The sequence below is a fragment of the Aptenodytes forsteri genome, unplaced genomic scaffold (genome assembly GCF_000699145.1).
Source record: "Aptenodytes forsteri isolate BGI_AS27 unplaced genomic scaffold, ASM69914v1 Scaffold245, whole genome shotgun sequence".
Taxonomy (NCBI): domain Eukaryota; kingdom Metazoa; phylum Chordata; class Aves; order Sphenisciformes; family Spheniscidae; genus Aptenodytes; species Aptenodytes forsteri.
This window is the reverse complement of record NW_008795686.1, coordinates 1,125,368-1,149,619: the sequence shown is the minus strand read 5'-3', so window position 1 is coordinate 1,149,619 and position 24,252 is coordinate 1,125,368. Positions and strand designations below refer to the sequence as shown.

At 38.7% G+C, this 24,252-nt stretch overlaps 1 protein-coding gene across 1 annotated transcript in view; it reads right to left on the bottom strand.

The window, feature by feature from the left end:
* The window catches only part of ME1 (malic enzyme 1), a 157,591-nt gene that overhangs the window by 79,642 nt on the left and 53,697 nt on the right, over nt 1-24,252 (bottom strand). The window contains exon 5 of the mRNA XM_009282708.1: nt 10,258-10,361. Coding sequence (XP_009280983.1) covers nt 10,258-10,361 — 104 coding nt within the window. The remainder of the gene's footprint in view (nt 1-10,257; nt 10,362-24,252) is intronic.

Sequence of the window (24,252 nt, the reverse complement as noted above, 5' to 3'; positions counted from 1 at the left end):
CTAATTTTGCCAAAACTATATCCATATGAGAAGCTGGCCAGGGATAGCTGTATAGGTGGAAGGCTACCCTACAGGATATTTAGGGTTCTCCTCTATTTGCTATAGTCTTCCTGTGCAACACTAGTAAGGTCACTCAGAGCCAGTGTTTGAAAGCCTTCAAGCACCTAGAGATACAGAAAGACATCGGGACACGATATAGATGCTCAAACACAGGAACCTAGTGCCATCCGAGACACTCCAACGTATCCACAGCACCTAAACAGAGCTGGCAGATATGATTGAGGACGTGTGGGACAACTAAGGTACCTGGACCAGCAGCTGGAGGCCAGATAGGGTATGACACTGGACCCCTATGTTTAGGCAACTGGATCGTGCCCAAGAGGACATCTAAATCCAATTTTGTCACATAATGCTCTAGTTCCCATGTATAAAAGCGGAAAAATTTTACTCTGCAACAGCTTTAAGGACTATAAAGAGGCCAGGCTGCTGGAGAATGCAGTAATAGACACTGCATACGTTTATTATACTGAAAAGACACAGAAGAAGTCTGTAGGTAGGATATTCTTGACACGGAAGATACTTCATTTAAGGTACTCCATATTATTTTTAAACAGACCATACTTACTGATAACGTATACAACTCCAGAATTCAGTTCTGACATGCTTTCCGATCCTAGTCCCAAATCGCTGGCAGACAGTTCATATCACAAGGTTTGCACAGCTGAAAGACTAATATGGCCATAATCTCAGGATAAGGTTAAATACTTCCATTTTACAAGTCAGCATTTAAATCCACAGTTAAGCACCAAAAGAGAAGTATCCTGATTTTCAGAAGTGCCATATGTCCATGAATAGCCATATTCAGTAGGCTATATTGCGATGTAAGGACATATGGATTACTACTGCAGATTCTAGGATGGACAGGGAAGCCACTGAAGTTTCCATTGCAATCTCCTGGGAACACTGTACAAAAACTTGTTTGTGAGCCCTTGATCCTAGCGAGTGCTCCGTCTCACAATCTCAAGGAGCATGGATAATTAAATTCTAGGAATACTGTGGTTTGTCTAATCTGGGAGTACAGTTTGTCTAATGCCATTATCGATTTTTAATCCAGTGATAATGCTTACAAGAAAAAACTTTTGATACTCAGGTATGAAAAGATCTAAAATAATTTACTTCAGTTCTAGGATATCCACTGAAGATCTATGGCAATGTATGTATTCTCTCATGCTAGATTTTGTTAAAAAAGGGTACAACTACGGTGAAAAACAGTATAAAAATACAGTTATACAGCAATTTGCAAGTATCTGACATACCAAACAGTGAGCCATGACAGGTAAGGTAACAAATGCAGTTTAGACTGAAATAAATATTTGATATGAGCATATATGCACTACACATTAGGATATGCAATCAGAGACAAGTGATACACAAACACCACAGTAGCATCCAAAACCTAAAAACATACCAGATGAAAAACATGAGATGTCGATACTATCATCTGTTTTTGTGAGCCTCAGGACAGAAACGGGTGAGGGAAAGGCCTGTGCTGAGCTGGGGCTGCCTATGTCTTGGGGACAGAGTAAGTTCCCTTCAGTGTCGCCTCCTGCTGCAGACACTACCAGGGATGAAGTTCCTCAGGGACGTGTCCTTAACGCCCAAGGACACTGCCCCCTGCCCCAAATCAGTATAGCTGGAACGCAAGATGTTAGTAAAAAAGGTCCTTGTCTCCAGTTACAGCTCCCTAACCCAAGTCAAAAGGTTTAAAAAATAGTGGATAACATATTGATATCAAAACACTTACAGTGTTACAATACTTTTTTCCCCCTTTTGTATCATCTGAGTTTTTTAGGGTCACTGATGTTGTCCACCATTAATGTCAACAGCAGGTCATGATTATATTTATTTCATCAGCACAGATGCAGGTTTACTCAGTAAATCAGCAAAGGAACTGAGACGGTATCACAGACTCTCTATTGGGAACAAATTAAGCAAGACAGTCTTTCTGGCAAAGCCTGTGTTGGCCCATTACTTTTCCAGGTGCAAGTGATAAGGGATCATTTTAAAATAACTCAGAACAATGTATATTTCTATTCTCTGTTTAAGTTCTAAGCAAAAAAATAGAAAGTAGGTAATAGCCCAGATTATATAAAAATTATATTTTCAAAATTATGCCTGCTGATTTACAGTTTTCCAGCATTTCTGTTCAGAATCAGGGCCAAACGAACAGAGACTCTGAAGATGCAATTCCTTAAAGCATTTAATCTGCCAGTCACATCTAACAACTTCTCTCTACCACACTCATACACTTGTTCCAAATTCTCTGTCAGGTGTATGAATTATTACATTTTTAGCTTAGTCCAGTCAAATAATTTAACAGTGTGATGTGTTAATAACTGAATATAAAAATTCTGTTTTATTGCTGAATCAGCCAGTGGCAAAACAAGTTACTAACATTCAAATGATGAATAGGTTATGTCAGTGATATTTCCTAATGGCTTATTATTTGTAGACAACTGGGCACCAACAATGTTTATAATCCATAGCAGATATAAAACAAGGGAATTACTCTTATGATACATTACACAATTGCATTGCTCCAGACAATAACTGACACTTGGGTGGTGGTGTTTTTCAGGTCCCACCAAACTCATGGGGAAGCTCTTAGACATTCTGGATCTGGTCAAGTCATGCGCCCTCCTGAGCAGTGGATCAGTTGTGCTTAACTAAAATGCAGTGGCCCCACCAGTCCCTGGGTCTGCAGCAATGACTCCGCTATATCCCCCTATATCCTCTTAAATATTTTGTGTTCTGTAGTTTGCATTTTATCTAATAAATGCTGTTTCCTTTAAAAGGAGAACTGACTTAGACCCTGACATCAATGTTTCGCGTTACAGAAACTGCACTGCCTGAAACGTTTTTCTATCATGAAGCACAATGGAGAAAAATACCTGCAGTCTCTGGAGTCTGGGCAGGATTGCAATATCCAAGTTTCCCTCTTACCCCTGTGATACTTATTCTGTGACAGTAACAAGCAGATTTAACTCTAAAAATTGCACTCAAGTAGGAGATCAGGAAATTCAGACTACCAACTCTTTGACCTATGTCGTCTACCCAGGGTGGTCAAGAAGCCATATGTTAAAAACTTCTTGTAACTGGCACACATGCCTCAGAGGGTGCAGGGAAAGGAGAGATCTAAGTCTTTCCTAGGTGGCAGATGACCGTGGCCCTCAGTAGGTCCAGGCCCTCTCATGCACGGCAGGATTGGTTTAGGCAGGGTAGGACATCTAGGTCAGTCCAGCAAGACACCATTGACTGGCCTCAGCTGTATCTGCTGCCTTCTGCCCTCCTGCAGCAGGGCTTTATTTTACCAGCAAATCTCAGGCTGCCGAAGTCCCACTGCTGTTGGCATCCTGCAGTCCCAGCCCGCGAGCTGCAGCAGAGGCACCCAGGGGCACAGGCTGATCCGCTGCCACAGATCAGGAATCTCAGGTGGGAGCAGGTGCAGTTCGGGTGGGATACTCTGAGTAAAGCACCGTAGTGTCGCTGTCTGGCAGGAGTAAAGGACCAGGGAGAGATGAAGCACTGAGGTACCGAAGCCCACTAGCCAGACGGACAGCGACGACCAGGGAGAGATGAAGCACTGAGGTACCCAAGCCCACTAGCCAGACGGACAGTGAATCAAAGTTTTCCTGAGAGTTGAAATCTAGATAGAAATAACTCTTGACTTGTAATGGGAGAGAGACAGAGATGGGATAAGAGGGACAGATATCTTATTATATTTTGATGTGAACTGCAGCCAAAAATTTGATATTTTAGTTTAATAGAGTTTCCAAAGGAAAAAAATAAATTAAGAAACTGCTGCTTCTGACGCCCTGGAAAACTACTATACTTCTGTAACAACAGTATAAACCTTGTTAAAATATTACACTCGCACAAATTATTCGAATAAATCAACATTCACTCCATTTACAATACAGTTGCACCAGCTAACTTCTGTTGAGAATCCTGCCCACCATTTGCTGGAGCTATAAAAGAGGAAGGAAAGTTACTGAGATTACCCAGGCCTTTTCCATTTGAAAAATCCCTTCTTAAAATAGTTTGGAGAAGAAAAGCCTGAGAACAGTGTGTTCTTCACTTCTTGGGTTTTGAATGACTGCAGCAAGTCTGGCACATAGCTGAGCATTATTAGAACATGGATACATCCAATGCTGAGCTCCAGAATCAGTTCTGGTACAAGAGGCATATTAAAAATACTAAAAATATTCCCCCCCTCTCTCTATCTTGTCCCACAAAAACAAAACAATAGCCTTCACCCTCGGTACTGTGTTTGAGGATCTCATTTCTTTTTGTTTTCTTTAAGGGATGAATGAGGTTTTATTTTTTCAAGGCTCCTCTGCTGATCTTTGCTAAATTTCTCTAAGGTCTCACATTACAAACAACAATAGGACTCTATCTACAAATAAACTTGATGTGATTAGGGTCTGTCTACCCTGCTATGATTTTGCTTCACTGACAGATTCATTTTTCCTTATGCCACTTACTGTGTCCAAAAAGTTTGTAAAGCATATATTTGTAACATTTCCAGCAATCAGATATAATTTAACCACCAAATGAACCAGCAGGAAAGGGAAGAAGAGCGGTACAAGGCACCAAATAACAAAAAGAAAGATTGCTTGCCTACGTTCTTCTTTCTGTGATGTATTGTTTATAAGGATATTCATACTGGGGTTGAATTAATTAACCTGCTCCCCCTTACCTAATGGAATATACAGCAGTAGATGCCTTCTACCCAGTCTTCTTTCTTCCATCTCAGACTTCCCTGGATTTGGCAAACGAAGGAGCAGCAAACGTGCACACAAGCATCTCGTCTCAAAAAACATACTACAGCTAAGTTACTTCTCTTCTTCCCCTACATAGGCAGGCAAACGTGCAAACAAGCATCTCGTCTCAAAAAAACATACTACAGCTAAGTTACTTCTCTTTTTCCCCTACATATGCAGGCGAGGACGATTCCAAGCAGGGTACCCCACTAAGCACCACAGCCTGGGGAAGGGTGCAGGGTTCCTTAACAAACTTCCTAGAGGTGGCATCATCTGTTGAGAATTCAAATGTTGCAAGTGATAATAGCTACCAGTTGTCATGATTAATCACGAAAATTTGAAGATTTGCCTCAGACAAACCATCACAGTTGCTTGAACTAGGATAAAAAATAAACCCTGCTTTTCAAGCTGTTTGAGTTTTCCTCTTCCACAACAGTCTCCGCTATCCAAAGCAATAGTCCCTGTTTTAAACCCACAATGTTTTTGCGTTTGAGGGCCTTTTTTAATAGGCAAACAACCTAAGGATCCTCCTGAATGGTTTTACCCTGTCAGTATAAAAGCAAAGTCCACCTGGGAGCCTAGGTGGGCAAGGAAGTCTGAGTTCTGGGGCCAAGCAGTTTCAGGAAGAGCATAAACCCATCAATGACTAGAAATGAACCTCAGATGTAACCACAGGAAGGAACTGAGGGTAGGTTCAAAGAGCAATTGTAACTGTAGACAAGGCAGCTCTTAGACAAGGGCTTCTGCCTAAGGACCCACTTTTCTCCTATCCTGCTGTCCACAGTGGTCTTCACTAGGAAGGTAATGTTCACCGAACGGTGGAAGGAGCAGGTAGTCATAGACTTGAAAAATTGCCTCAAAGGGCCTAAGTCCCACTGAGGGACAAAATCTCTGAACAGAAAAATCTTCACCAAGTCTGCCATAGGAGGGAGTTGTTGCAGCAGTATTTCTTCCTGCACACTTTCTGACAGCTACTTTAACTTGAGCAATATGGGAATGTACAGGCATGATACATGTCTTGGTCTTGCACCAGTACAGTGCAGAAGAGGACAGAGGCACCAATGTTCTTGTACTCACAATCTGTGCTTGAACATACTGTCAGAACCATTGTGTAGTCCAACTACTTCCTTAATGATGCACAGCTGTAAGCACCTTTTATGTTGACTTCTTGCCAGTATATTTTCTTGCCAAATGTAAGGGCTGTTTGAATTAATTAAGTTATTAACAAATTGAATTATATTCTAATGTAATCTACTCAATGCAAACATCTATTAAAATATTTGTGTATTTTTATTTTGTGGACATATTACTTTTACAGTTGTTCTCAAAGTCAGATAAACCATACTTACCATAAAACAGTTTTAAAGTAACACATGATGTGAAATGAAACCCTGCTACCATCTGTGAATAATGTAATCAGGCAAATGAGGAATAATGACTACATCATGGTAATTTAGGACAGAACATACTGAATTACAATTGTCAGCAGCTTGGTTTATAGCTCTCAAACTTGAGAAAAGCACAGCATATAAAAAGAGTGGGGAAGGATTTGATTAAAATATGATTACAGAAGAGAACATAAATGACACATGATATTACTTTTCAAGGGTCCACCACTATTACTTGCATCTTGAAGTGAAACTGAAAACTCACCATCACACACTCACAGAAAGACAATTTCAGTGATACAGGGTTGCTTTTACGCATCACAAATCTACAGGGTTTAGCTTATAACAGAATAATAATTTCACCCAACTCTTTGGGGTTGCAGTAGGTGGGCAAGGAAATAACCTATGGGAATTACACAAGATTCTTTCTCTTTTCTAAAAGTTTCCTATCTGCTCACAGACCAGAGGTGCAAGTCAGTATTATCCCTCCCCAGTGTACAGTGCCTTCCATTGGGGATGGTCTACAGCAGAAAGCAAGCTGGTAGGATGCTGTTCTTCCCTACTCTGGCATTTTTTGGAGGGGTTCAAGGTGGAGTTATCTTTACCAGATTTGTGAAAATGAAGCGTCCTTCAAAATAAGGAAAAAATTTCCAGGCCCTTTAACTCTACTTTTTGCATCAGACAAGGAAATTCAAGTCCCTGTTATTAAAAAGGTGCTTTTTTCCTCTCCCTTCATTTCTTGTTCTATCTCCACTCTACATTGTTTTCCCCTCAAGCGTTTCCATGATCCCTTCACTGTTGTACATGAATACCTCTCGGCCATTGATGTATTTCTCTTTGCATCATCGCAGGCAAGTAGGGAAGAAATAGGAACTGGAATAAAAAGACAGAGTTATTTCCTCTGGTTACACAGGAAGCCTTGGTGGATCAATCCCAGCTACCAGAGTCTTGTTTAGCAATCACTCCTCTCAGAGTTTCCTCTGTAAACATAGGTATTTAAGAACAACTTGTTATTTGGAAAAATTTACTTCTCTGTATAAAATGTTTTATGACCCATTTCTCCATAGGGCAGAAACTTCACAAACGTTTCTGAATTCCAGTTTGATTTACGTTCTTCAGTGATGAAGACAACTGTCCATTTTTTCTCATGTTATAAAACATTCCTTCCATTTAGAATATTCCTGTTCCCCTAAATTACCGCACCGACACAAAAGCAAGAAACACCTGGTAACGTCCAGAGAAATTATGGCACCTGCCCTCAGGGAGGGCAGCTGCTGGCACTGGTAATAAATAAATAAACAGATAAATGTATACATATGTAAATAAATAAAAGCTGTTCATTGGATTTATGTCAACAGAAATCCAGATACTTTCCATATGCCTTCCCACATCTGGGAAAAATCACATTGTACTAGTTACATTCTGCCATGATCACACACTGGATACTGTACCAAAATCTTTTAGTAATGGATGGTTTAAGTTGTAGGGTTTTTTTTAAATCCCAGCTCTTTCATAAATAATTTTGTTTCATAAGAACTTTTTGGGCGTGAATAGCAGTGGAGGCTAAGAGGAAAGTATTGTAGTTGATGAAACTAGACCTTCATATGACACGCTTTTTTATAAAGCATTTTCTTTATTACGCATCATGACATTTACTGTATAAAGGTGATGTTTCAACATGAAACACTATAAATGATGCTGCATCAGCTTATAAAAATCTAGATTTTCAAAATTTAACCATCAATCAAGATGATGTGCATGTCCAGGAAGATTCCCTGGAAGCCAATGAAAAGCCTGTACAAAGTGCACTGCCCGGTACAGCTGCCTACTCCTGCTTGTTCCCAGGCAGTGCTGCTAAAACCTGGCGCTCACTTCTATTAGCATTTGGCTTCTCTGGAGAACTACGAAGGTGAAAAAGATCTAAAATAGGTATTTAACATAGTTTTCCAACTTGAAAACATTTGTCATCACCTTAAAAGCCTGTCTTTAAATTTGGCTTATTAAAAATACATGACAGCCTTGTGCTTTACGATGTTCATGGTTATGTATGTCTTGGAGTTGAACACTCTATGGTACTGAAAACACGACAACAGATTTCCCCAGAACTACTCCCATTCTCAGAATTGATTAGGCAATGCTAAATAAGAAAGCCTCTTCTGGAGTACCATGGCAATAACTAACAATAAATATGACTAACCTAAAATGTAACAGACCAAACATGCATCTAAGATTAGCAAAGCAAATACTCCCTCTGTGAAACAGCCAGCAGAAGGCTAAGAAAACTGAAAAGAGGAAAAGCATAAGAGAAAGTTTAACAAGGAAAAGATAACTAGCATTTAACCAAAGTATACAATTACTTAGATCACCACAATGGCTGGCAAGGGAAAGTAATACACAATAAAGCAAATAATGTCCTGCATCTTTAACAGTCAGACCCACCACACCAGAATCAGCTGCAAGTGCTGAGTCTGCCAGTGGCATGCTAAACACAAATTTGAATTCAGGAACATTTGAAATTATTGAGCAAATGGACTTGATTCTGATTTAACTACATCACTTTACCCTTCACCTTAGCAAATGAGTATCATAATCAATATAGATGTCACACTACAGCCAAAGCAATTCACAAGTAAACCACGCAAAGCTTGAACTGTAATTTGTAAGTGCTCCACTTTAAACATGAAATAAATGACACCATTGTAGACCATGACAGATTTAGCTGAGAACGAAGTGATCTTTCAGAAGGTCAAGCAAACACAAATTGCTCAAAATTGCTCAAAATTATAGAGTTTTTTAAGATGTTTAAGTAAAAAGAGCATGTCAACCAGACCTTCAAACATTACTGAGATAATCTTCTTCTTGACTCTTTGATTTCCTTCAGTATGAAGAACTGTGGTTCATTTTAAGGAAAGGGTGAGTTAGGGAATGCATTAAGTTAGAGATTCTCAAAACGTGGTCCACAGAGCAGTTTCTAACGCTCTGAACCTTCTTTTAGGAAGGTGAAAATGCATCAAGTTTATCTGAAAGGAAATACTCAGAAGAGGAGCTAACACATTACAGGGTAGAGCCAAACCAGCAATTTCCATGGCAAGATTATGAACAAGAGAGTGTCAGTCAAGTGGGGGTGATGGGGAAGAGTATAGTAATACATGGAGGAATATGTGCTTCAGGCATGGAAATTAATACTACCTGCTTGCCCAAGTTTCTTTTGCACAGGAACCAGGGCAGGAAGAACAGAGGTTGTGCACGTCTAGGTAAGGTCCCAACATGGAGTCAAAACGCAGATGGGGCACAAGCCAAGACTGAGGAGCAGGAAAGTATTTCCAGGTCTCACAGCTCAGCCCCAGCTTTGGGATGCAGATGCAGAAAACACATTCTGCTAAGGATCCTGGCACTTGGACTATTCTAGGTATATACATTGAATGCAGGGCTAGAACTCCAAATATTTGAACAAACAAGGAAAATATGAGCAAATGTGTTATTTGACATGTGAGAAGAACTATTTTATGCATCATGGTCTAATAATAAATTTAACTACTTTCTGTATAGGAAAAAAGAAGCAAGAGAAAGAGCTGACGTGGTATAGGTCCACACCATGACATTTAAAACCAAAACATCTAACGCTTAGTCCTGTCGTGGTTTTGGTGAGGGCAGAGGCAGGGGCTGCCAAGTATGATAGTTTCTTTCAGGCTGCTAACATCTCACATATGAAATCACAGAGATGGAGAAAATCATGTAGGCACAGCGCTAGGCATAGAAAAATATTAGGCAAATACTTAACAATCCAAATCTCGAAAAAGAAGTTTGAAAAATTAGTTCACTCATCTCAAGATGAGTTTTACCACTCATGCAGTGAATTCATAAAACTGCAATATTAAGGGCAAGTAGTTCAGGCAGTTATAAACTTATAAAATACTATGCTCAAAATAAAAATGATCAGGAACCTAAAAACTCTGTCTTCCTTTCATAAGCTACTGAACTTTATTTCTCCCAAGATGAAGTTCACAGTGGAATTCACCAATGAATAGCACAGATATATTACATACCTTGAAGTCACAGCTTCCATGAATTCATCAAGAAGATCATCATAGGCTTGACCTCTGATTCTCTTGTGTCTCAGCCCAATATACAAAGGATCTTTCAGCAATGCCTGTTAAAAAAAAATGTTTGAACTATTACATGAGCAAGTTACACTAGTACACTCTAAGTTAATAAGAAGGGGACAACAATACAGTGTTTGAGGATTAACCCAAGCATATGAAGTACATATCTGTTTATCCACCTCTATATAAAGACTGAAGAAACACAACAAAGAGATTAAAGAAACACTCTTTTGTATCAAGGAAAAGGGATACCCTAGTCTCAAAGGATGTGTATTGTTTCCAAGTGAAAAAGTAAAAGTTTGTTCTGGGAAGTCAGGTTTCAAAAGTATCTTTTGAAGCTTTAGTTAGTACTTTTCTCTTTTTCCTTTACATCCTGACAGTGCTCTGACATTTTAGAAAAGCCATTTTCTTTACTTTTATCATCATGTTTCACAAATCTCTTCCAGAGTCCATCATTTCAACTGTGTTGATGAGCTGATATTCAGAAAACATGCTGCTTTCTAAAATTCAATACGCAAAAACATAACCAAGCCTTTGACCTTTTCCTTCCAAGCTACTAGAAGGTCTTGTTTTGGTCTGATGTATTTCCAAATAATAACTTACGAATTACTAAATGTGTTCAAAGTGTTTTGTGATCACTTTTGACAAATCACTCCAGCTACAGCAATTCTCCAGTCTCAACACTTTCACTGGCTCTCCCAGGAGCTCTCACATAAAGACACTCTTTGCTATTATTTTTCACAGGCCTCTGAAAATGAATAAGCTTATTTCTCCGTTGTATCTAGTGTGCAATCCTCCCACACATGCCCAAACAGCTTGCAGAATCGGTCAGGAGTTTGACTAAACATTTTTCATCCAAAACCAATTTGCAAAACCAACACGGCTGCAGAAACTTGTACAGCCTCTTCAATTAGGAAAACATCGTAAAGAAAAATACAGACCACCTCTCTTTCCAGGAGAGAGCGTTCAATGTACAGCACGAAGTAACACGGCTGGAAAGCTTGCTCAGCCTGCTTCAGGCTGGGAATCAGAAATCTGATTTCTGTATCTTAGAAAAGTGCCTAAATTCCGTTCACAGCTTTTCTATGTTGTAGAACTGAAAAATCCTTTGGGTCACAAGCCCCAGTTGGAGACTGATTTGAATCAGTAAGAAACTTAAAACCTTTGGTGGTATTCTGCCTCCCCTGGGATAGATAGATACGTACAGATAGAGGTGTTTGTCTCTCCCTCACTTTTCTCTCCACTTCCATAAAAAATTAAAGATATCAGATTAGAAAGTTTAAAAAATCAATAAAAAAATTCAGCAGGATTAAAAGCTGATTTTTCTAAAATTGTTGCTAAATTCATCACCATTTCAAAACAAACTATTTCTAATACATTACTTATAGACTTTCAGAAGTTGTTAGTTCAACTGTTTGAATCGGAGAACAAATAAACCTCAAAATTAAAATTACTTCGTAAATGAAAGTGAAGTCATTACATTGTAAGCATTTTACTTGTTCCCTTCACCAATTCTATGTAGCATTCATGTTTAAGTAGCATATTCTTTGGCTGAAATAATTTTACCTGTGTATTTACATTATTCCAGGTATTCTAGCAGCAAAATCAAAATCATAATTATGTACCTATTCCAGATACTGCAGGAAAAACTGGCAAGAGCTTGATGTCAGGTACCTTCCAAAGTAATTTTCTCTTTTGTATGCTCTTCTTTTTTTATATATAATCATTTCCAATTTTGTAGTCAAGAACTATTTCTGGAATTATTTTTTCATTTCCATTTTGAGTTTGCATAGTTATTTAAAATGACCTCACAAAAATCTGACAAATCAAGGATAATTTTATTTCTCTGGGAGAGAAATTCACAGGAATTGCAAATGAACTGTTTAGCAATGCGAAATCTTAAGACAAGTTTGGAAACCCCGTGGGAGTTGCCTCGTGCCTACCACCAGACTGAGCCCGCAAGGTTGGAAAGCAGAACTGCTGAGCGGCAGGAGCCTCTGTCAGGACCATCGTGGTAAGACTCAGAAACAGCAATCCCATTTCTAAAATCCCATCGCCGCAGCTTTCCATGCCAGTAGGCTTCTGCTACTCCATGTCCTGTGCAAGCGTATCACATGCTCCGTGGTCCAACTCAGCATAAATAACTTATCTACTTTCCAACTCCTGCAACTCTTCTTCCTAAATTGATTTGCTCTTTTAACATACTTCCACAAGCTTTTTATTAAACAATGTCTCATTTCTCATTTTGTCAAACAATGCCCAAAATGAGGAAAAAAAAAATATATATCTCCCTTCCAACTCCTGTAACTCTTCTTCCTAAATTGTTGCTCTTTTAGGTTGGAAAGCAGAACTGCTGAGCGGCAGGAGCCTCTGTCAGGACCATCGTGGTAAGACTCAGAAACAGCAATCCCATTTCTAAAATCCCATCGCCGCAGCTTTCCATGCCAGTAGGCTTCTGCTACTCCATGTCCTGTGCAAGCATATCACATGCTCCGTGGTCCAACTCAGCATAAATAACTTATCTCCCTTCCAACTCCTGTAACTCTTCTTCCTAAATTGATTTGCTCTTTTAACATACTTCCACAAGCTTTTTATTAAACAATGTCCGTTTTCTCATTTTGTCAAACAATGCCCAAAATGAGGAAAAAAAAAAAAAGACATATATATCTTTGGTCCCTTTATTTTTTAAATTCTGAAGACATGTTTCCAAAACACTTCGTGGCCAGACAGAGTCATGCTGATTTCCTCAAGAAGGTAGCTTAAGTTGGGCAGTGATTCTGTGAAAGTTCAAGAGAAATAGCATTCACAGTTATGCTGTTTAAAAAGTGCTAAACAAGCCATGGGTCTGCCTTGAAACATAGGCTCTTATACTCCTTTTGCCACTTTTGCATCTTTCATGTCTGTGAGCATTTAAATCTGTAGCCAGCGCTAAAACTCAGAACTCTGAAACACCTCCATTTATAAGACCACAACATAAATTTATTCACATATCTTTGATGCTGAAATTTAATGTGGAATATTTAAAACAATCAATACAATGTTTCTGGGGTATGTTTAAACTTCCAGCCTGGGAAGTCTCGCAAGCAGAGACAATTAATTCAGCGACACATCTCTGATGAAAAGCTTGGCCAGCTATATACCCAGAGTTCAAAATTCCTTTACAGCTCAGTGCATTCTGCTTCACAAACGTTGCAGTTCGACAAGAAATAGTCCCAAAAAGTTCCTTTATAGTCCTGTTTGGAACAACGTATGAAGAAACCCGGGGCGGAGACAAAAGAATGAAACATTCAGCAAGTGAAAAGAACAGTGGTCACGTCTGAGCCCTGAGTGGCAAACCATTGTGGAGCCGCTCCCTTTCCAAAGGGCACTGAAGAATGAATAAGCTGCTTAAGCACATTATCCCCTTATTCAGGTCAACACCATACAAACCGGGTCCGTGGTGGTTGGTTTTTTTAGAGGGTTCACACATCTTTAGAGATTAACATTTGCTATCGACTATTTCATGGCTTTCAAAACTGATTACCAAAAAGAAAGTTCCATCCTACAATCGAGTATGTCAAGCTGACATGATGATTAGGTACTTTTCCTCAATGACTTCGGTTTCTTTTGTTCCCCAGCTTGTTGTCAAAGCTTAAACTTTGTTTTGTTCTTTTGGAAATTGAATCTCCTTCAAAACATAACTCTGCTTTTTTGAGGTTAGTGGCTTTGTTATGCATATTAAATGATACTGAAAAAGCTGATGCTGGTTTATTTTTAGACACGCTTACTCTAAGGCTAAAAAAAAAAAGTTCTAAAACATTCAGATTTAGCAATGTGGTACATTCAAGCTTTAACAGAAATAAGGTCTTACAAGAATAAAGGGCTTAATTGAGGTTCTGGTACTGGAAATATCATGTAGATCTACTTAGAATTAGCTGCGTAAAATAACAGAGAGTTCTTTGAAGCACCACCTGAGCATATTAAAACTGCAATGACCTTTGGAGTTTTAAGAAAAAGGCAAGCCGTTTATACCATCTTACTTGTGCTCACTTATAGCAAAGAGATCAGCAAACCATCAAAGTTCAAGCAAGGCTTGAGCTGCGCACCTGGCTCTAATTTAGCTACAAAAGCCAAACCAGTGAGAAACAGAAAATTGCACACTTATATATTTCATCAGTTGAGAACAAACATGCTGAAATGTCATCTATTCTCAAACTTGGCACTGAGACGTTTCTTTGGAACAGATACATATTTTAGTGAACAGCTTCACGGAAAACTGGAGGTGAAGAACTGCAAGGCACTGAGCCTTTCCACTCACAATGATGGCAGCAGAGAGCGTCCAGAACCTCTCAGTGCCACCTAGAAAGCATTTGGTGTACGGTAATGCTTCAGAGCAGCAACTCCCCCCATGCCATTACAATGTCAAAACCCTCCAGCAGTTCTACAATGGGAAATGATTTGCGTTAGAGCCACAGTTATAAAATTAAAGGAGAACTACATTTGTATGGGACATCAGAAGCGTTGGGACAAAGACATGACACGTGCCAGAAATTAAACACATTTCAGAGTATGATTGGTCTAACAGGGCACACGGTTACCAAGAAAACCGGGGGAATGCTTCTGCTTTTTCAAGTGTTATTATTTTCTTATATTAATACACTGTAAATTCTTTCTGAAAACTTCTTCTTGTCTCAGTTTTCACAGGCTGGGGAAGGGCTGGTAGAGCACAGGGGAATTTCTGTTCTCCAGGAAAGTCGGACATTTTTAACTTTTTTTTTTGGTTCCACAAGATTGAAATTTCACTCGATGTGAAACGTTTTCCAATAAAAGAGTTAGCCAGTCAGAAACAACATCAACGTTCTGGACTTAACTTCAGCTTCTAGCAATACTAATTACCCCGTAATCAATCTGTGTTCATTTAAATTTTTGGTTTGCAAGCACTAACATGCTGAATCACAATCTTCTGTCCTGCAAGAACTGCTTACAGCTGCAAAGTGTTTTTTATGGCATTAGGAAGAATGTATAAGATTTCAATTTATATTAGAGTAGGAAGCCTTTTTTTCTTTGAATAAGCTTATTTTGAAGTCTGAAATACAGGATGATGCTCTTAAAACATGTAAGAGATTCTGTATTTCCAAATGCTAACTGAATTTCGGATGTGCTGAATGCTGCAAGTAACATTGACACTAATTGGGTTTGAGGGTGTAGAATACTTTGCAAAAAGAAGTTTCATAATCAGAGAACTAAAGATTTTTTTAAAATTTTGTTTTCTTTGAACTACGCTGGCCCTATGACATACTTACTAAGAAGAGATCATGGCCCCTCCTATCTAAAGACTAGACCTTTGTCAACACTTTTGCAAACTGCAAGGAGCCTCTTGCACAAGAAAAAAGGGGCCTTATCCTCTGTTTCTCCCCAGAAGAAGGAGGCCTCATCTTTGGGAGTCTCAGCTAGTGCTTTATCTGGACATCCCTAACAGACAGGTACTGGCATACAAAGCATCACCTCTCTTTGCACCTCAGTTTCCTCCAGGGGATCCCCCATGGGAGATGATGTCACAAAAGATTCCAAAATAGGAGGCCAAAAAATGGGTATCATGATGGGTCATTCTAAGTATAAATAAAGGAGAAAAAACCCCACACATTGGACATGAGTTTAAAAAGTTGAGCCCAGCTGTGCTAGACTTGCCAAACCTAAGTGGTTGCCAGTACTTGAGAGACAAAGACACTGTGTATGCAGACAACAGTTGTTCTATAATTAAGTTTTTCCCATCTGTAACCCTAAAAACATCACTGAAAACTGTCCATTGTCTGTCCAGACAAAATTCTAGACCTGCGATAGTTAAGAATTTAAAAGATAATACATTCATAATGTTTCTTTGACATTAATCTTAAATACAGTGCTTGAAGGGAACAATTTCTGTGGGAAAAAAATAATAGCAAAGACTATTATGCATTTTTGAGACAGTTCAAAATATAAGTATTTATTAATACTCTGATGAAGCAATATCCTAATGTAACAGAAAAGAAGTTACAGTATTTCAAATTCTGTTTAAAATAATCTAAGATTGTGCTAAAAAATTAGAGAATATGTTCTCTTCCATAATTGCGTAGTGATCCTATAGTTTTGCACAGCTACACTAGACATTTTCAGTTATTTCTCCTTAAAGACAGGCTTGACTTATCCAATCCAACTTGTTTTTTCCTTTCATAAGGTTGTTTATCTGTCAATTTGACCTTTACATCCTTTGCTTGCCACCTTCTCAGTAAACTTACTCATTTCTTAACCTGAAGAGGAATTACCAGTTGTAGCTTTGACTGTGCACTGAACCCCGTTGCTTATGTTCTAGTTATTTCCCACGCATGCAGACAGCTTTACCCAGCTGAAAAATCACCAGCTCCAGCAAACTTTAATTTAACAACAAAATAAAAATCACTCTAATGGCTGGAAAGAACGCTTCATGAAGGAATCTTGTAACACGCTACGAAATTACCACAGCCTGTCTCCAAGCAAGAGACTGCACAAAGCCAGGCTGTGCCAAGGACATTCTGTGGGCTGCTTCCGGCGCGTGTATGTGGCACCGAATAAAGGCCCCAGTGTGTGAGGGCTGTGGGCAGACGGCGGGCTGCGTGCTGAGCGGGCGCCATCCCTCCGGCCGTCTCGCACGGCACGCTCCGCCTGCATCCCTCCTTCCCTTGTCACGGGTACCAGAAGGGCTCTCCCAGGAAGTCAAACTCATTGCCTCGCACGACCATGCAAAGCTAAAGACCATTCAGCCCCCTGAGGGTAACATTTACAAACATAACATAAAATACACAAAATAGCACAGGCTATGTGAGCCATCATTAGCGAGGGAGCACCAAGTGCAAAATCCAAAGCGAAAAAGTTGCTGCAGCACGAGGCAAAATGCACCAGATTTTTCAAGAGGCTGTTGTGTTGTCAGCTCTTCGAGCTGCACAATGCATTGGTGTTTGTCTCCACGAGTCAGTCTGTGGAATCAAGTGATGGGTGAAAAGCTCAAGGGCTGTTGATGGTGCAGGGGTGGGTAGCAGTGTGGCCTTCTGGTTTGAGTCTGTTAGGTACATCTGAGTCACTCTCTTAGCTTACCGCCAAAATACTGGAAATTATAAAATACTTTTTAGAAATCAAAAGTTTATCTCATGATTTTTAGGTGTAATTCAAGATTTCCAAGCACTTGAAACTCACAATACCGGTTACAGCCAGGTGCCCATCAATGATGCATATGCCTGAGGAAGTTCCTTTCTAGGCTGACGTTTCCATTCCCAACAACCTGGAATTCACAGGGACACCTGAACTGAACTTCTGGATTGGCTCTGAAAATTCCAAGTAATACACAGTATAGCTACGCTAACTTTATATTTTGCCATACTTTATATTGAATACTAAATTTTTTTTTTTAAAAGGCAATAATACATCAGACATCAGATGAATGGTATCTTTTTCAGAGCAATTAGGCTTTTGTTCCACCTGCTCACCTTTCCGGTACACAGTATGAGAGACTCACACAAAAATGATAAAGCTTTTCCAGCAAGTTTCCATTGCTATTAAAAAAATTTCTTGCAGTAAAATTAATTGGAGAATCTAGCAAAAACTGCTCTGCACACCTTGTTTTATGGCAGCAGTTTCAAATTAGGAAAGACCTGGGAGTACAGCTCAACAGTGAAGCATACCCCAGACTACAACTTTGCTAGACAAGAGATAAAGTAAAAAAATAATGGTCTTTCCCTGAAATTTAAATGCCATTGGAACTTTTTTCAGGTAAAACAGCTTACGTTGACTCTTTTCAACCAGCTTAACTTCTAAAAACTATTAGAAGCAAGTATCATAGAACTGCCATCACTGAATCTGCAGCACAAGCCATGCGCTGTTCATAAGGAGAAAAGCAGACATTTTCCTCCGGACTGGATTAGATACTGTTTATGAAGGTACTGTAACTGAAGAGAAAAAAAAAAACTGCCTTCAAAGCTAGCAAATTTGTCAATTCTTCATACTAGAAAAATGAAAAACTAAGAGTTTTTCAATCGTAAACATGGAATTGTGCCAAGATCTGCTGTTAATTGAATGTTACCTTCAAAAACTAAAATTCATAAAGTCCTTGTTTATAGCACTAGAGTTCTTTGCCTAGTACCATGCTTGCGTACCACCACCACACAGATGCATCAGGTCTGTCTTTTAAATCTATATTTAACTTCTACACCAAGTAGCAGCTATGCCAAGCAGGTCATTACTAAGGCACTTGATTGCTAGGAGGAAGTGGGAGGGGAAACAATTTCTAATCTTGGAATATCCTTAATTTATACAAAAGAAAGAGTATAGAATGATCCATTTTCTGTGTGACTTGTGCCAATCTGAAAATAATGGCATGCTTTGTACAAACAGGGCACTGTCACTATGGGTAGAGTAGAGGCAGCTGCATTCCAAGGATGAGCACTAAGTGGAGACAAGCAACGTATCTACAGTAACACACTTCAATCATTTCATTTGTTCTTTACTGCAGAACTCTTAAAAAATGCTGACTTTACATCTCCAAACAGATGCCTGAAAGTTTTGTAGGGACAGCCAGACCAAAACCTCCGTGAAATTTTTATGTTACCCTTATTTATTGTTTGAAGGACCCTAGTTAAGTAAAGTTCACCAGAGGCTTTCTAACTCTTCTTCCTCATCATCATCATCTGACTATATCCTGTCTTTTTCTCCATAGACAGAAATGTGATTGCACATAAATAGTTACAGGTCTTATTTCAATGCGTATTTTCTGGTTGTGCTACTAAGCTAAAAAACTCTCCCAGTACCTCAGCTTGACGATCACCTTTCAAAAGAGCTTTATAAATTAAAGAAGAGAAAAAAACCCAACTCATCTCTAATGTAACAGGATAAAGTCAAGAGTGGCTGAAGGACACCCTGAGCTGAAGAAGCCCTTAGAAGGAGTCACCAGTCTGGAATCCACAACCAGCCATGAGAAAACTCCATTCTGGGCAATTTTGACAAGCCCTGAAAAGTGCAGTTTCCCATTAACAGAGCTCAGACAACAGCCTGCTCCTCTCCCTATGAATTTTTCTCTCTTCCTTAGACATAACACATTAGTCCCATTGAATACTGCTTTCTGCCTCTTCCTTAGGAGGTTACAAATGATTTTGCAACAAAAGAGCATCACCACAATGTCTAAGGTGGGACTGCTGCACTAATTCAGGCTAGCATGCATCATATGATCCACTGCCAGAACCGTATCTAGCAGAGTTAGTAAGGAGATCAGAGAGGCCTAATTCATTGTATATTTTAAGAAAAATAAAATAAACAGCAAGATAAATACGCTGCATTATGTTTAACAGTCTCGGAGAACTCTCTGAATGTTAACATCTGTCTGCAGGGATAGGGACGATGCCAATTCCACAAATGCCTGTAATTTGAGTTGGAACTTGGAAGACAGAACCATGGTTTCGGAGCAACATTTCATCAGACATAATTTTAGGATGCATAACTCTCTTATACAGTAAAACTGAAAACAAATGGTTGTCTGTATGCCAGTGGTATTTCTTGAAAAACTTAATCATTTGCCTATTGAGAAAACAATAGTCCTGAAGAATCCGACACCGTTTAGGACTTTAGCAGATTATGCTGCATATAATCATTATTATTTTAACATATAAATAATAATCAGAAAACAAAGAAATCTGACAAGTCTCTTGTATTTTATTCTTATAATTTTCAGACTACCTAACAAGAAATCTCCTAAAACCGCCGATACCTAATTTCTATAAAAGCTTTTACTGAATCCCAGAAAAGGCTCAGACGAACCATTAAGCTCAACTGACCTTCAACAGCCCCCACACAGTTAATGACTATCACTTCTTCTTCATGAACCCCAGCAACTAAATGGCTAAAATCTCAATCTGCATGTCCTGCCACACATCAAGAAATATTTAACAATATCCTCCATACTACATTTTGAAATATAGCTGATGGGTAACAGGAACTGGAAGAAGAAATAGATTACCACAACCAAACTTCCAAAGTTTATTGCTCTCAAAAACATGAGGGAGGACGCAAATCTCCACCCCAAAATGCTGAAAGAATGTACCTACTTGAGGGTCCAGTAGTAAGTGCTTATAATAAATCACAGAAGGTGGCCAAACAATAATGTTTAAGAAGGGCCAAAATAGTACCCACAGTAGCTTACATAGTACCCTAAAAACAAGTCTAGCCTCAGTGAAACTTTTTATAGAAGCTATTTTTCTTTTATTTTTTTCTGCAAAGTTACCAGGAGTGTAGCCACCTTAATAAATTATCTTCTTCAGCTTAATCAGGAGAGTATGACAAGTTATAGCTGCTTGAGGTGGTTCAACCACTTTGAATAAATCAAACTTTCCTACACCACTTCTGCAAAGCAACAAACACACATCACTCCCTTTATTTTCATCCACTGACATTTCCAAACTTTGTTTAGAACAGGCAGCTGAAATGTCTGAATGCAAGGAGTCATCCAGCTTTTGAAATCAGACAAAAAAATGAAAAAAAAAAATCAAACAGCAAACCACCAACAACAAAGTGAATCAGAGAAGAGCAAAAACTTATTCTTTTAAAGAGGACATCAGGAAAGTTTTGCTATTAAGTAATAATATTCAGAAGAATGCCATCTTAATAATTCTACTTCATCTGTTAAACGACAAAGATAAAATAAGCTTTAAAAAAAAGTCTTAAAGATCTAATTTTCATTCATCTTTAATATTCTATTAATAAAAAGAATTTTGCTAATATTGTATCAGCTCACACATTTTGACAGCACACAAAGTGTGTCTTGAGTCCCTCACATAGTTAATTGAACAGAATTTTAACATATCAGCAGATACACCATTTACAAAACTGAAAATCTTGTTCTATGTTATCACTACATCTCATTTCTATATCAACAGTTCTGGTATTTTGTTTTGATTTCTTTTTCTCATTCACATGTAACTATAAATCTCCATCACTTGTTGCAGCCTCTTCCCAGTTCTATTAAACTTATGTCTATTTATTTCATTTACCTCCATAAGCTACTCCCACATGGTCCTTCACCAAAATATCTTTGACGCCAACATTCCTGTCTCCTGTGCTGACACTCAGCCATTTTCTTTACTAGAGCCAAATGGCTGGGCCTCTTCCTACATAAACAAGTCACATCAACAATGTCCCTTTGACTGACTGGCAATTATTAAACAAGTCTGGTGATATTATTTCGGCACTGGCATCTCAGCTGTTGACTATATATCTGTCCTAGCACCAGAAGAAAAAAAGGAAAAGTAGTTCTGTGCACAAAGCAGACCTGCCAGTGCAAGGCCAACATTTGTAAGAGCACCTTTATGGTCAACAGGTGACACGTTTTGTCCCAGACACTAGGCCGACTTCCCTGGAGGCACAAATGATGCATCTTATTTGTGATAATAGCTATATTTATGGCTCATTCCCTCTCTTGTCTTCTCCATTGCCTGTCAAACTGCTGAGGAGGCAGATAGCTAGCAGTTACTATTTCAGAAAGAATGGAAGCCAACCAAAACAAACACTATCTGTTGCTGTCTTCTGAGTATGAAGAGTTGGAAATGTCTAATGTATCTTGAAATAAAAGTCTGCCATCAGTTTGGTCTATGGATATTCATGCATGCTATCCAAAATAAGCATTTCCAGATATTCATTTCTGCCCTCTTTTATAGATCCCCTTGTGCTGAAAAGTGAAGTAAGTAGAAATGAAATGGACTGACAGAACTGCTGGTAACACCAGTACCCAGCTCGTTCTTCCTAATGTCAGCTGAAACCGAGACTTAAATCCCATGTCACCATTTATGCTCTTTCTGCCAAAGCCCTCCCCTCTTCAACTTCTCAGGTCTTAAAGATCATTGCCGATGTGCTGTTTGGTAAGTGGGAAAATCTGAAGCACCACGTGGCTTCGTCACATTTTCCATGGTCTAATGAAATAGAGTATTTCACAAAATAAATATTCATAAATAGCATATACCATAAAAATAAATGAACAGTCTCAGAAAAAGAATACCATATATTCCTAGCCAAAAATGACAAAGTTTAAAGGATGACAATGGATCAAAAGTAACAGACAATTGCAGAGGTCTTCTCATGCACTAAGCAGTAGAATAGCATTTCTCAAAGATACAAAGAGTTTGTTTAATAAGAGGATGACATAAGTTCAAAAACAAGTTTTAGTCCCTGTAGAAGCCTCCTGAGCCACACAGCACCATGTCAGATGCAGAGAAAGGCAAGTGAAGTGCAAACTGAGTATGAATTCATGTTATCTAACTTAAGAACCTATACTGGAAATTTCAATACTCTAAGCTCTTTTTATAGTCAACAGACAAAAAAATATTTAAAATACAATTCATCTGACCAATTTGAGACAGCTACTCTACAAGAAGAAACATCTGCTCCTCTTCATAAAATTAGCCTAGGATAATTAGCTCAGGTTCAGATGACTCTCAAGCTCTACATCTCTTTCTCAGTCATTCTGAGCTTACCTAGTTTGGTGATGGGGCTCCAGATTCTCAAGACTAATAATTTGAACACACCATTATAATTGTCCATTCCATTGAATCTTAAGTATGGGAAAGATAAAAGAGAACAGGCAAAAATATTGCTGCCTAAGTGGGTATACTAGAAAAGTCTAGATTTAGGTTTAGTACACAGGCAACATAGAAAGGCTGGATGGTTATAAGAAGATTGCGAGCACTAATCTATTTTATGAAGCTATAAGAGGACTTTAAGCAGAGGCAATACAAGATGATGGTGGATGTAAGTCTGGCACTGAAATATATAATATATTATTTTATACAACGTGCATGTTAAAAAGCTAATATGAACTTGAAAGTCTCCTTTAATTTAATTGTACTAGAACAGTTGGATGAGTTTTAAAAATTGCTGTCACCTTTTGTTGTACAATGACAACAGTAAGCCCCTGATGAAGAAAAACAAGACTTTGCTCTGTTGTTTTTTATTTATTTAAAAAGGACTGTAAGTATTTTTGATACTGAAAGGAAATGTCTATCAAGATATTCTCCATCCCCGTATTAGGCCAAAAGCATTATAATAGTAGTATCGTAAACACCGAATGTCTTTCTACTATGATAGTAAAGAACAAAGCCCATTACAAGTGAATGGAGCATAAACAAAATGCTGATAGTGTACATATTATGAAACTGAGAAAAATATTTAAAGAGAATAAATGTTTAAAAGCCAAGCCCATTTATATTTGAGTTCTATTGGTAAAACTGCTGGTACTCATAGCTGCTGAGCTATGCCTAAGAAAATATGAGAAAAGCATCTAAATGAAAACAAGGGAGGTGGTGTAATACATTCCCCTGGGAACACCATGGTGAAGAACAGCAAATGATCTTCTACATTTGCAAATAAGTCAAAACATTTAACAGCTCTAAATATGGTGGGAAATGCTGTTCCCCTTTGCACACAATTATTTCATAAAAGGGGTAGGCAATGTTTTGTATTTCAGCTCTCTTAATACATGACTAGTAGAATGCATCCCTTAGGAAGCACGAGACGTTTATACACAGTCTCCTACTGAAGGTTTAACACAACCAATGAAATACATAGTAAGGCAGAAGATACAGAAGAAAGAGTAACTAAAAAAAAAATTGCAGAAGACTATGAACAAAATAGAAGACAAACTCAAAGATTCTTCAAAAGGCAGTCTTTAAAAGACTGAAACGCACTGGAAACCTGAGTATCTTGGGTAAATTTAGACTCTCAAGATTCCCTCCCTGGAACCCCATCTCAACAACATGCTGCAGTCACTTCAGGCAAGGATTTTAGGCCATTGTGCTGGTTTTGGCTGGGATAGAGTTCATTATCTTCATAGTAGAATCACAGAATCATAGAATAGTTTGGGTTGGAAGGGACCTCTAAAGGTCGTCTAGTCCAATCCCCCTGCAATGAGCAGGG